The sequence below is a fragment of the Ambystoma mexicanum genome, chromosome 2q, assembly GCF_040938575.1.
Source record: "Ambystoma mexicanum isolate Mex_15411 chromosome 2q, UKY_AmexF1_1, whole genome shotgun sequence".
NCBI classification, from domain to species: domain Eukaryota; kingdom Metazoa; phylum Chordata; class Amphibia; order Caudata; family Ambystomatidae; genus Ambystoma; species Ambystoma mexicanum.
In genome coordinates, this window is record NC_090924.1 from 1,035,837,295 (window position 1) to 1,035,851,259 (window position 13,965).

At 40.4% G+C, this 13,965-nt stretch overlaps 1 protein-coding gene across 4 annotated transcripts in view; it reads right to left on the bottom strand.

The window, feature by feature from the left end:
• Positions 1-13,965, bottom strand: part of CROT (carnitine O-octanoyltransferase) — an 898,406-nt gene that overhangs the window by 17,982 nt on the left and 866,459 nt on the right. For all 4 annotated transcript variants that reach the window (XM_069648391.1, XM_069648390.1, XM_069648392.1 and 1 more), the window contains one exon: positions 11,299-11,418. In XM_069648391.1, the coding sequence (XP_069504492.1) occupies positions 11,299-11,418 (120 nt within the window). The remainder of the gene's footprint in view (positions 1-11,298; positions 11,419-13,965) is intronic.

Here is a 13,965-nt window from a genome sequence, read left to right on the forward strand (position 1 = left end):
ACATGGCATTTCTCAGACTGCAGCACCACTTTTCTAGTTCCATAAAAGTTTATGAAAACAATCTTAAATTAGAAAAGTGGCAGTCTCTTGAGGAATGCTCGCAATGCCACTGGAGCACATATTTCCCCCACAGTGTGTGATGGTAGCAGCTGGAAAGTATGATATTTCACCTCTGATATTTTGAAGGTGCTGGAAACTGGAGGTGAGAATGTCAGCTTTCCACACTGTAATTAGCACAAGCTCTGAATCAGGCCCCTTGTGTGTAAAACACACCAGTGTCTACTGCGTACATGCTAGTAAAGAGTTGCTGGTATAATGAGCAGCTACTCTTTGCACAAATTCAAACTGTGAAAACAGGGACGGTGGGTTGCAGCTAAAAGACATTCCTGCATCCTGTAGTGTTCCGGCTTTCAATAAACCAATGTATCCGCCATTACTCACGAACTATTGCACGCTATGTCAGGCATTCTCAAACTACCTGGCCGCAGCACAGTAAAAAGTAGGGGTAACATAATGCAGCTTTGCTGTGGACGTCACAATGCTGCCTTCACGCTTACTCATTCAACAGCCATCAAATTGTGTATTCATTCGCCCAGCCTCACGCTTGTTTACCTGTACCTACATACTTACCCAATACCCATGCATCCATTTAACACTTGTATACTTACCCATTCAGACCTCCTCAACCTATTGTTTGCCTTTAAACTTTCATTCATTCATCTTCAAAACTTGCCATCATCCCTCCATGTAATCGATGCTTTTTTCAAGTAATGGAGTAAATATGTAAAAAAGCTTCTCCACTTAAGACAAGGTTCACTCCAACATTCAAAGTGCCTTTTCCAAAAAGGTTTGCCGCAAACCAGTTGAGGCTGGGTGCAGTAGACTTGTCATTATTGAACAGCTTCCTATAATCACAGCGGTTTCGAACAGGGAAGTGGTAAATCCTTCCAACAATTGAACGACAACAATGGCTTCTTCCTAACGACGGGCAGAGGGTACGACGTTCATTCATCGTCCATTTTGTTTTGCTGCACTTTTTGGCGAAACAGATTTGTCGAAAAAAACATTGAAAAATATGGGGGAGCATATAAGGGCTAGGGTGGGGCGGTGTATAGGGAATACATAATAGAGATGGGGGATTGGACCCCCCCAATAAAAATAAAAAAATATATGGTTTTTTGAGGCAAACGTTTGTCAGCAAAAAGTGCCATGAAAAAAAACATGCAAAGAATGAACATAGAACCTGGCAGAGGAGGACAATGACGCCAAAAGAGAGTCAAACACCAAGCCTAAGACTCTAGGTAAGGACACCAAAACCTCTTTTTCACATATCTTCCAAGGTCACGTTTGTTTTTTCCAAGAAGATTGGCTAAAGGTGATTCACTCCCCTTAGGTCCCTCATATGGTTCATGCGTTTGACATATAACACTATATACAACCTTTCTCGCATCCCCTCCCAGTTTTATCCAAGGTGAAAGTAAACTAATTCACACCAAGATTTTCAAACTGGCTATTGCTATTGCAAAAGTGCTATTGCTCACTCGCTTCTAGGGGTTGTGGGATTCATAAGCAACAGACATAGAGACTACACTTCTACAAGTCACAAACCCTCTTCTTTAAGCTCACTGTAGTAAGCACTCCTCTCATCTTGTTCTCTTAGACCTCCCAGCCACCTTTGATACTGTCTATCACCCTACTCTTCTCTCCGCTCTTTCTTTTCTGTTTTTGAAGGGGTCTTTCTTGAGTTGTTCCCTCCTATCTTGCCAATCACACCTAACCTGTTTCCGGGGCTGGCAAATCTCCAACTCTCTCTGTACAGTATGGTTTTCCCGAAGGCTCTGTCCTTGGCCCTGTTCTCTGTTCCCTATAAATTCTGCCATTACATTATTTCCTGTGTTGGTCTCTCGCACCATTTCTGTGCAGACGACTCTCAAACTTTCTTGCTTCAATCATGCCACTTTCTCTGCTTGACTGCTCGCCATCCATTTATAGATGCTAGCTAATTTCTTGCACCTCAATCCCTCAAAAGACAGATTATTTTCTTCCCTGCTTCTACTATTCCACCAACTGTACCTCCATCAGCTATCTCCTTTCCTTCCTCACTGCTATTCTTCCTTTTTCAGCTCACATCACCTCTGCTGCTATAACCAGTTTCTATCTTTTCAAGTTTCGTAAGGTCCGTCCTTTCCTCTCTTTTCATATGTCCAAAAATTTGATGCTGGCTCTATTTTCTCTTGTCTTGACGATTGCTTTGTGCTTCTTCTTGGTCTTCCTGTCTGCCAAGACGCTCCTCTCTGTTATTCTGTTCCTACTGCATTACTCTCTTTTCGCTGGATAACCTTCACACTTTGCTTGCTTTTTCATTTTCCTTTAATTGTCTTGATGGTCATTCCACCTTATCTTTCCTCCTTGATCGCCTTCTCTTCTCCTCTTTATACTCCAAGATCTCAGTCCCAGTTTCTGTTGGTTGTCCTTTACGCTGCTTGTGCTACATTTCAGTTTAATTCTTTTTCCTTAAGAGCACTAACACTGAATATGTACAAATACAAGATTTTCTTAGGCAAGAAGGAAGAGAGAGGCGATCACCAAGTCATGAACTTAACAACGTGCAACAATCTTGTGCATTAGCGACATGTCAAGATGAAGGGGATTGATCTCCTTTGGGATTCCTTTGCCCGGTGGATCTGACATCCAGGCAAAATCTTAACAATCCCCATCTCACGGCTTAAGTCTGTCCACCCTATCAATGGTTCCTCCAGTTCCATAGGGGCAATCAGATGTGGTGATTTTTAGCAGTCCTTTCAGACTCTTCAGCTTCTTCATGCTTTACCAAATCTCTAAAGCCAAGCCAGTGGTTGTAGCTCTTCAACCCAGTTGAATTTGAACAAAGATTTATTTAGACAATATGCTCATTGTGCAGCAATCCAGAGATGTCCCTCTTTCTTAAGTGAACAAAGCAACCCTACTTTTTCTAGTCTTGAGTTTCTCACTGAAGGTTGGCATTCGTGGGGCTTGTCATAGACATGGCCCCCTGTGTCTTTCTTCTGAATCAGAAGATAAGGTCTGGTTACAGAGTTAACTTAAAGGCTCTCGCCTGACATCTGCTAAAGAAGAACTAGCATATAGGAAGACATTTCTGGTTCTCATACCACCTCTAAAAAACAGCGTTTTAGGCACACTCTTTTTGAAGCAGCAAAGATGATTCTCACCATTCCAAATGGTCCAACCAGTGAATTTGAGCTATATTCTTTTATTCAATCTATAGATCTCAACTCTATGGATATTCGTTTTCTTGTACTTACTTACTACGCACCTTCATCTAATAATCCTTTCCCTTTGCCTCCTCATAGATTGATCAGACTTCTCAAATTTAAATCTAGCAAATTTAACAGTCCCAGAAACAGATCTGAGTTGTCATCTGTCATCCACGTATGAAACTCAAGAAAAACCTAGAGACAAGTCTTGCTCTCCGATTAAGACTTGACTTTATCAAATCTTACAGGCTAAACCTAAATTAGATTTTTCAATGTTTGTACTGGTTTCATTCTGATGTACTCAATTTAGTAGTTCTTAATTTCAGACTATATTATGTGTTGCTAATGATTAGGTGTTTTCCTTTAAAAAAAATCTTGCTCCTTGAAGTGTGAACTCATTTATATTAGCACATGGAAATATTGGCCTTCTGACAGACATAGACAGATATCGCTGTAATATATTCGAAGCACATCGAGATTTCGGACTGGCCGATACATTAAGCTTAGGCATCATATTGCAGTAAGAGAGGACACAAAGCCTGGGAAACTATACCAGCACTCATAAAACCACTCAAAGAACCTAGGAGGGTTCTTGCCAGGCAAAGAAGGTGGCGTCCCATCCCACGGACAATCAGGGAACAGACGCAAACTGGCGCAAACCAGCAAAACGTACCTGGTAAATGAAATAAAATATGCTAGCTGGGTAGTGTAGTTCCAGTGGCGGTCAGAAATAAAAACACAGCTCAAAACACGTACAACTAAAATCCATGAGTTTCGAAATAGATGTGGCAACACCTACCTGATAATTATGTAACTAAAACCTAATTTTTAGACAGAAGACAAATCATTGCAGGTAAGCCCTTAGGGGCCTAGGCAGCCCACCAACCTCGCTGACCAATCCTAGGAAGGTCTGCTCACACGTAGGAGACCCCGTTCGCTACCTCATTCAGGCTCATGATTGATATACCTAATAGCGCAACTTTCACAGATAACATGAAGCCTTAGCGAAAGACTAATGCATTAGTAATTCTACAATTACCGCGCTTTTGTTTCAAATCTTTCCTCACATGGGTTCTAAAAATATAAATATGCACGGGCGCACGCCTTTCCCCCTCATTTCCTAAATGAAGCTTTATACTGATTAAAATGGGCTAACCACGATTACGGCCCCATGAACCAGATATTATGAGTGCTAGAGATGCTTGATATACCTTTTCATATATACACACATATTCTAAACACAAATTACGTAAATGTTACAATGATATGTACATACTGTATCGAGATGACTTGTCCCCCTTTTTTTCTCCTCCTGCCCCTCCCTCCTTCCTACCCTTCCAGTTGTGATTTATCCCAGTAATATCCAACAATTTACAACTACCCTAATGCTTAAGAATGACACCACAGGGTAAGAAAACGTTTTATTTGCAACCTGTTTAACAACAATGTTGACATTGAGTACTGAAACTAACTAACGTTTTCATATGCAACATTGTTTTCCAATTTTTACCTAATCATCCTTCCCTTACCCCCCCACCCTAAATCTCTGTCTCATTATTATACACACCTTTCAATTCCTAATGGATACAACCATATATTGATATTATTTTCCGGTTTTCTAATTATGGCATTTTCGTTTCTTGTGTTTTTACTTCTTGATTTTATGTTTGTACATTCTTTGATTATGACACTGTCTATTTTATGTCCAATTGAATGTGCACTTTATATTTTCTTTTTAACAATTGTTCTGTCCAAATATGTTTTCAATAGAAAGATACGCCCTGATTTGAGAAAGGCACCTTGCCAAAACACGTGTTATCATAAAGGGCCACCAATAAAACTTACCAATTACCTAACCACTAAGTACTTTTGGAATCAGCATCAAATTAATATTGGCGCAGTAATAAGGTGTGATCAAAGCACTTCCTTTCTACTTTTGACAAACGGAGAAGGGGAACTCAAAGTCTCCGTTCTCTTTGACACAACAATGCGACAGCGCAAATTTGTAACAAAAGGGTCGTGGAGATCATTATAATGATATCATTGAAAAAGTTCCCTTAGCATTTTTCTGATTTCTGGATATCACATACCGCGCAGACTGTTTCTACCACATGCCAAATGGCAGAATACCTTGAGAATCGGGAAGAGGAAGCCAATAACCTATTTACAACAAAAGGGAGTAATGTTCACGCATTCGGAAGCAGCAACCAAAAACGTGAAGATTTAAGATATAAATTCATTAAATTGGAACACGCATCACGCAAGGAAATAGGTAAATACTGGGAAATTATTTCCTTAAAGAATTATTTAACCATATAAGAAATCCCAAGAGGACTACGAATTTTGATTTCCCCGGACTTCAACAAAGATGTGGATAAAGATCTAGCGAAATATTGGGAGAAGAACTTAAACACATGTTCTAAACAAATGCTAGAAATGTTGGTAGAACATTCTACTCGTGAACAGAAAAGAGCAGCAGAACAAATTGAAACCATTAAAAATGAAATTACAGATGCAAAAGCATTAGAAATAACCAAAGATAAGAACTACCTCAAGATGTATGAGATATGATTACCAAGATGACATCAAGTTGCGAAAATTAAGAAAATTCTTTAGAAATGAGAGAGACCACAACGATGAAAGTCTATACATTCCAAGAGAAATACAATAAATTTAATAAACCAGTATCTAGGGACAGTACGCCCAACACCTCCTCTGCCAGCTCTGATGCAGAAGAAGTATCAGAAGGAGAGGGACTAATTACGGAAAACGTACTCAAAATAGGACATTGTTTCCTCAACCAGTCCGTTTTCAGTTACCGAACCCACTAGACAAGAAACAACTTCACCTGGAGGAGAGGAAGAAGGGGGTCAGGTCGACTCCGGCAACCCCGATGCTTTAGAAGATTACCGCAGACTAACGAGAGCGGAAACCAGGGAAGCAGCAAAAAAGACCAAATAAACAACCTAGTGATGAACCTATCGAGCATAGACCTTACTGTAGATCAAAAGAGTTTATTAAATAGGGGCCTCTGATTTGCACCAACATCTTACCTAGAACCTGTACAAGTGCACATAGACCTCTTCAAATTTGTAAGGAAATTGAAACTTAACATTTCTTTTGCGACACAAGCTGGCAAACAGTTCAAGCAGACAGACCCAGTTACCATCAGTGAAGTTACTATCAAAGACCTGGGAAACATACATCTTCTCAGATTACTACAAGAATCAGAGAATTTTCCAATGCATCAGACCTTGCAAGAATTTGACATTGTTCCCATTGGCTTAATACAAAAAGAACTCAGACCCAAGTCCAAATTTTTACCACAATTGGCACATGACAACATGCTAGATGCATTTTATAAATCAGTTACGCGGGATCTACACAAGATTCATGATATGCAAGGGAGAATGAACAAAAAAGGAGAACGAGAGAACTTAACATCTCAAGAAAAACATGCGCTCCATCTTCTAAGGACAAACAAAGAACTAGTCATCAAAGAAGCCGACAAAGGCGGTAATATAATTGTGATGAACAGGCAAGATTATGTAAAAATGGCACAACAATACTTGGATACACCCAACTGTTATGAGATATTGCCCTCCAATCCCAAGAAGGAATTTATCACAGATTTGAGTAATCTAGTACAAGGATGGCACCTCCAGGTGCTCATTTCAGATGAAGAAAGAAGCTTCTTACATGGTTCCAAACCAATTATGCCAACAATCTACTTTCTACTGAAGGTACATAAGCCATTTACTAACATCCCAGAAGGGAGACCAATTCTCAGCGGAATAGGCAGGGCTACCGAGCCATTAGCAGAATACATCGATAATGTATTGACACCAAAAGTAGAAGGAGTACAAGCATATCTGAAAGACACCACTTCAGCCATACACATAATGACAATGACATATAACCTGACTAACACCCACCCACAGGTATATGATACCTAGTTTTATAGTTTGACCTATAAACCTAATCATATATTCAGCTGTTAGACAGTCTTGCTAGAATGCCTCGGACTCCTCTAAGTTATGTCTTGTACTTGCACACTTGTTTGTATATTGTACTGTATATATTTCTTTTGCCTTGTGTTCGTTATACTCATGCCAAATATTGTAATAAGCTTAAGTTTTCTTGTACACTGCTGCGCCCGGCTACCCAAGGGTTTGGTGCACATTACAAATAAACAAACAAAAAAAACATACACATCGTGGAAGGCATACAATGGCTCTCAACATACCACCTTGCAACTTGGGATGTTAAGGCTCTATATACATCCATTGGACATGACCTAGCATTCGATACAATAACCTATACATTCAAGCAAGAATCAGCATCCCATTTTCCCTATGTTTGCATGATAAAAGAAATGCTCATGGAATTCTTAGAAAACAGTATTTTCATATTTGAGAACCAATTTTACAAACAAAAAGCAGGCGTCACAATGGGCGTAAAATACACACCAGCACTTGCCAATTTGGTCATGGGAATGTTCAAGGACCTCCTGGTGTATACAACAGACTCATACAAAAACAGTGTTATCAAATGGACACGCTACATTAACAACGTCTTCTTTATATGGGATGGTACTCTACAGCACTTGGAAGATTTCAGACTTAAAATCAATGATAACAGTTGGGGCATTGAATTCACAGGTACGAGCAGCCAAACAGAGATACATTTCTTAGACTTAACAATTTTTGTATCAGGAAACCGACTCACAACCAAAACGTACCGTAAAGAGACTGAAGTAAACTCCACACTGTTTTCCACTAGTTTCCACCATGAACCAGTGATCAGAAACATTGCAAAAGGAGAATTTATAAGAGCCAGAAGGAACTGTGCAGACCCAACACACTTTAAGGAAGAATGCAATCTTTTGTCCTGCAGATTTAAGGCCAGAGGCCCAAAAGCATTCAGGCAGCCCGGAAGAAAGCACAACAAACACCTAGACTACAAACTCTGACACAAAAAAGACAAACCCAAACATGACAACAAAATACAATTCATTACGAAATACTGTACTAACAACCGTGAAATCAGGAAGATCCTGAAAAGAAGTTGGCACTTGCTCAAGCTAGATCCACACATAGGGGACTTTATTCACAACCATCCTTCCATAATTTACAGAAGAGCAAGAACCCTTCGAACAAGTCTAAGTCCCTCCCTACTACCGGAAAAGACTAAAGAGAAAGCAAAGACCTGGTTAGATGAACCCCAGCCAGGTTTCAGAAAATGTGGCACCTGCTGCATGTGCAAGTATGCGACAATTAGCACAGACACCCTCAAAGACTCAAATGGCATTCAAATGAAAATACAGGAACAAGTCAATTGCCGGACCAACTACGTGGACTATGCAATCATATGCATTTGGAATCAGATTTACATTGGGAGCACAATCCAAGAGCTACGGACAAGAATTAGAGAACATCTCTCAGCAATCGGCCGCCAAGACAAGAATCTACCTTTACCCGACCATTGGCAAAAGTCACATCAGTTAATTGATAAAAAAGAAATAAGATTTATTAGCTTGAAAAAGGTAATCCTGGGACTGAGGGACGGCAACCAAGAACTCCTCCTTCGCCAAGAAGATGCAAGACTCATTTGCTGCTTCAGACATGAGACATTTCTAAGTCATCTAGCCCCTACATGACCTACAGCCCACCAGACACTGTTATGGACAAGCATGTGTCAATGTGCAAGAGCATTAACTATATTCAACGTCAAGTATAATTTATTACCTAATAGTTTTGGCTCCACTGCATGTACTACACCAGCATATTAATGGATTGTTTACAAAAACACTAGCAACACCAACAATATGTGCACGTATTACAAAACATTTTGTATCTTTTAGAGCCTATCAGCTGTAGGAATCTACATTTCCCATAAGACACTAACGCCTAATTAAACTACACTTAGAGCCTCATTATAAGGAATAGTGGGACCAACTATTCTCGGTACCTTCATCAAACCCTACAAGTAAGCCTTCTCGGAAGTGCCCCATGGCCAACCAGTCGGCTGACCAGCTTACGCAGGACCTTTGCCCTGATACTGCTGCCGTTTCAAGGAGGCCCTTGAAACTTGGTATATCGCAAGCTCTGTGTTCACGGCAACCTCACACTGAATTTCATACACTTGGCAGTCCCATGTCTGGAGGAAAGAGCGCCCAAACCGGATTACACGCAGTTACCGGGTCGCCAAGCAGCAGTGACGTACTTTGCAAATGCACTGCAGCTCTGCCCCTCTGTGCCCTGAAGCCTGCTACAGTGAAACTGGCCTGAACCAGCCACCGGGAGCAGAGAAATCGCCACTGTCCCGTTTGGGAATCAATGCTGCAACTTTGTCGCTGAAAGCCGCAGAGCCGTAAGATTGCCGCATTTGAACCTGCAACTGAAGTGGACTCGACTGCTGAAGTTTGGTCCGGAGTGCGTCAGGGGTCGGTGAGTAATTGCAACCCTTACCAATGGCCCCTAGCGCATCTATCCATTTTTCACACGCGTGGCCGTGAAGGCTCCTCTCCTTTCCACTGCTAACCTGAGCTAGCGAACTATTCCCAACTCCAGGAACCTGCTCTGCCCTCATGGGGAGACCCTCCACAAATAGTGGGACCTTATTCTGCATCACCTCACCCACCTTCCTGAGCTGCAGCAAACCCTACAAGAGACCCAGTTTCCATGGGCATAATTTTAAGGGGGGACGGGGGTGTTTGTCCCCCCCAACTTTCATGGCACACTATTTTGTCCCCATTCATTTGGCTGGGATACCTTTTCTTCAGATGTCATGCCCCCCTTAACATTTTCAGCAAAGTTACTCCACTGCCCGTTTCGCCTATCTGCATTACCGTGTGCACCAGCATTGCAAGTACATTTGAGCAATAGGCTCCTCTCTTCTTAGGGACTGGACTGCCTTTCAGTTAGGATTGTGTGTGTTGCAGAACTGCCTAAAGACTATTTGCACTGCCTGCTTCCTTCCCTTTTTTAGGCTGTGGACCCATTTCGTGCATTAACCCTTTAGGCCACTGGTTTTGTATATATGTATTTTAGTAGGATTGTGTTGGTCTAAATGTATTACTGTTAATAACTATTGTGTTGAAACTCAAAGGCCTTGAATACATGTATTTGTATTTTTTAATATACATACACCTGACTGGGAGTGAATTGTAAGTGTCCTATACTCTGTGTGCTCATTGAGGTCCTTCAGTCACCCTCACCCCTCCTGAGACCTAGTCTTGACCGCCACCAATGCTACCTTTATTGGTCTGGCTTGTCCAGAAGGTTACCCTGTTCCAAGAAACTAGGCTGGCCTTCTGAACCTCTGCCCACCAGGTCAGAGTTCAGAAATCCATCTTAACAGTGGGCAACCATTGGTTGATTACTAGTTTTGGGACATTTGTTCTTTATTCTCATGGTCTCATGGGAGTTTAAGTGTTTTGCTTTTTCTGTCAATTATGCTGCTACCTATTAGTGAAGTGAGATTTAAGAATAATATTTACCTCCTTTTCCTCAATACAATTGTGATTTAATTCCACATTAGCAGGGAATTCAACAGTATTAGTTAAATCAGTTGTGGGGTTCCTTGATGTAGGTGAATAAGACTTGCATTTGAGTTTCTTTAAACTAGTTATTTGTTGAGTTTTTTTTTACCACTTATGATTAAAAACCAACCATAATGTATACAGTAAAACCGCTAAACATAGGTGGCCCATTACAATTTTGATTGTGCCAAATTAACAACATTGTTATCAACATACCATACTATATTTTCAACATATACATTTGAAAAGCCCCCATAATTGTAGGGTATCTTAGAAAATTGGTGAACCTACTCCAAGTTAAAAAAGCAAAAACTACAGAGAGTTTATATTCTCTTTTAAACATGTGGCAAAGAGAGGCACATCCATACACCATGTGATGTTTAGAATTGATGTACATTATATCCTGAAAAACTAATAAGGATTTTGCTATGCTGGTAACTATTCAGACATTTCTTAAGTCAAAAACAAAACACAAAAATCGATTAAGAAAATACGTCTTACCTATCATCCCTGATTCGATAAAACATCCCATAGCCATCTCGTATCATGGGGGCAACTGCTCCATGAACACTGGTATATCCAACCAGACTAGTAGAAAGAACAAAGTTTCCCCCTCCTCCACTGTGAAACATAAAAAGAAGTTGTTCATTTACTAAACAAAAGGAGTGGCATAATGAGGTTACACATGTTTTACGCAACAAGACGCAACCTAAATACAAAAAATACTCGTATACAGCTCTGTGAAATTGACAAACTGGGCCAAAGCAGCAGGTTAAAGAGCAAAAGCAAACTAAAAGTTTTAATGAGTAATGGGGCAGCGGGGAGCAGATTCGAGTAGGGACAGATGTAGGCGGCTCCCCGATGACAAATTTTGCTCATTTGCAGGGCAGAGTGCAATTGTGTAGGGTAAAAGGTGGTGTACACGTGTGCATGCCGCCTTTTGCCCTGCACATTTGTACTTGGCTGTGAAAATGATTAAATGCTGCCTGCCATGCACGCGTGTACAATGGACCCCTATGGTTCATAGGGATCTCTAGCATTTGCGCCAGCATGAAAATGCATGCCAACGGGCATTTGTATGGCAGAGAGGAAGGGAGGCGGAAGAAACGGAAGTTCCGTTCGGACACTCCCCTCTTCCATAGCAGTGAACAAAAATGTGGTGTGGTGGGGCGTGAATGTAAGGTGTAAAAGCTATATGCAAGGCTTTACACCTTTCATTCACTTTACGCCACAGAGCAAAATGAGTTCCCTAGAGTTACAAAATGGAACACCACTTCAAAGGTAAATCAGAGACATTTGAGAATTACATACATTAGGTTACCTTTTTCATCCGCAACCAAGTCATATGCGCTAGCAAATTTTAACTTAAAAGGACTGGATATAAATCACTACAAATCACATTAAAAATCAACAGAACAAGACAGTGACACCAAAAGTCCCTAGGCCGTAACTCTGGCAGATGAAAAAAACGAATATTCTCCCATGTTTCTTTTTGACAAATATTTGTTATTATTTAATAATATAACACATAATAGAAACCCTGTGTCATATATTACAAGTAAGAGATACTATTACATTACATTTTAAAGTCTTCAACATCAAGTACAATTTGTCATACAAGCAAATGGGACAAAAACTATTAACTAAAAGCTTTTATAGCAAACTATAAGATAACAGTTGGAGGTAACGGGTGGGGGTTCGGTTGAAGGGAGCAGGAGACCAACAAATAAAAATGTCAAATGTATTCTGTTAGCTAGCAACGCAGTCTAGAGATGTAATCTATTTCGTTTTATTTATTTTTTGTATGTAAACTATATGGCTTTTATATATGTTCATATTACCCTCTATGTTGAAATATAGCTCATCTATATTTGCCAGACAGCCTAGATCCTCCAACCAAGGGCCAAACGGAAGCACACAAATGTCCTTCTTTTTTCTTCAGCTCTCCCTCGTGTGCACATGTGATAGCTCTAATTAGCCAACATGTGTTATGCACATGTTTCATATATGTGACGCCAAAAAGAACAGAAATTCGATTTCGAATATCACACCTGTAATCATGACAAGCAATCCTTCAGAACACTCCCTTCCAGAGTAGACTGGCCCTCTCATAAGGGCAAAAAATGTCTGCCAATATGCAAAGACCCTTTGCACAGTTCCAGCCAGTTCCAGGGTTAGAAAGACCAACATACTGTTTACTCACTTAGGTCAAATACAATCAGAAAATAAATCCTTTCTGCATTTTCCTTATTTTCATAAACCTTGAGCATTTCTGTAATGTTAAAGAGAATATTCTCCTATGGTCCCCTCTCGTCCTATGTGCTATTGCTCATTTCATGATATCAGAGGCAACTCGGGATGCTATTGAGTTAATCATAGACTTGTACAATTTTATGAATTGGTATGCAAAGCAGATACTATTAATTAGCTCTCTCATCCACGACGGCAAGTATGGTGAGATACATTTTGTTGTAACCAATGTGCATTATAATTCTTTGTGCCGCACTGTATTTTCCATTCATTATGTCAAAGTCTATTGGAATGAGGTTTTCAGCAAGTTATCTATTGTTTGTGAAGTCTGGTGACTTTATTAAGCAATTTACTTGATCCTTTGCTTTTACGGATTTCAAAGCAGTGGGGCTGAGCTGTGACCGAACAGCTGAAGCTGCCAGGACTAGCTTAGCAAAAGCAATTTGTTCCTGGTTTATTGAATCATTAGCAGGCATGTTGCATAGCAGGATGAGTGCTTAGAGCACAAGTTCTCATTTGGGGTTATTCCTGCATGTTTCTTTCCATTGGAAAACCCTAATCGCACACCACTGAATGACACACATGCTTCTGTTGCATAGCTTAATATATTTATCATATTTACGAATTTAGCATTGAAACCATATGCCTCGATTAACTTGTAGATATATTGCCAGCTGATATAATCAAACACTTTCACAGCTTGCAATGAAATCGCCACAAGGGGGGCAGAGTTGATCAGTCTGTGAATGTCCATCAGATGAAGGGTACTCTTCTGTATGTCTTCTCCAACGCTATCAATGGCACTTGATTTTTATTTAACTTTGTCATTGTGAACTCCAGCCAATTGGCAATGACCATTGTGTATACAGCTCCTGATAAAGTCAGAGTGAAGTTTGAGACCACTCTCAGGCTGCCAAT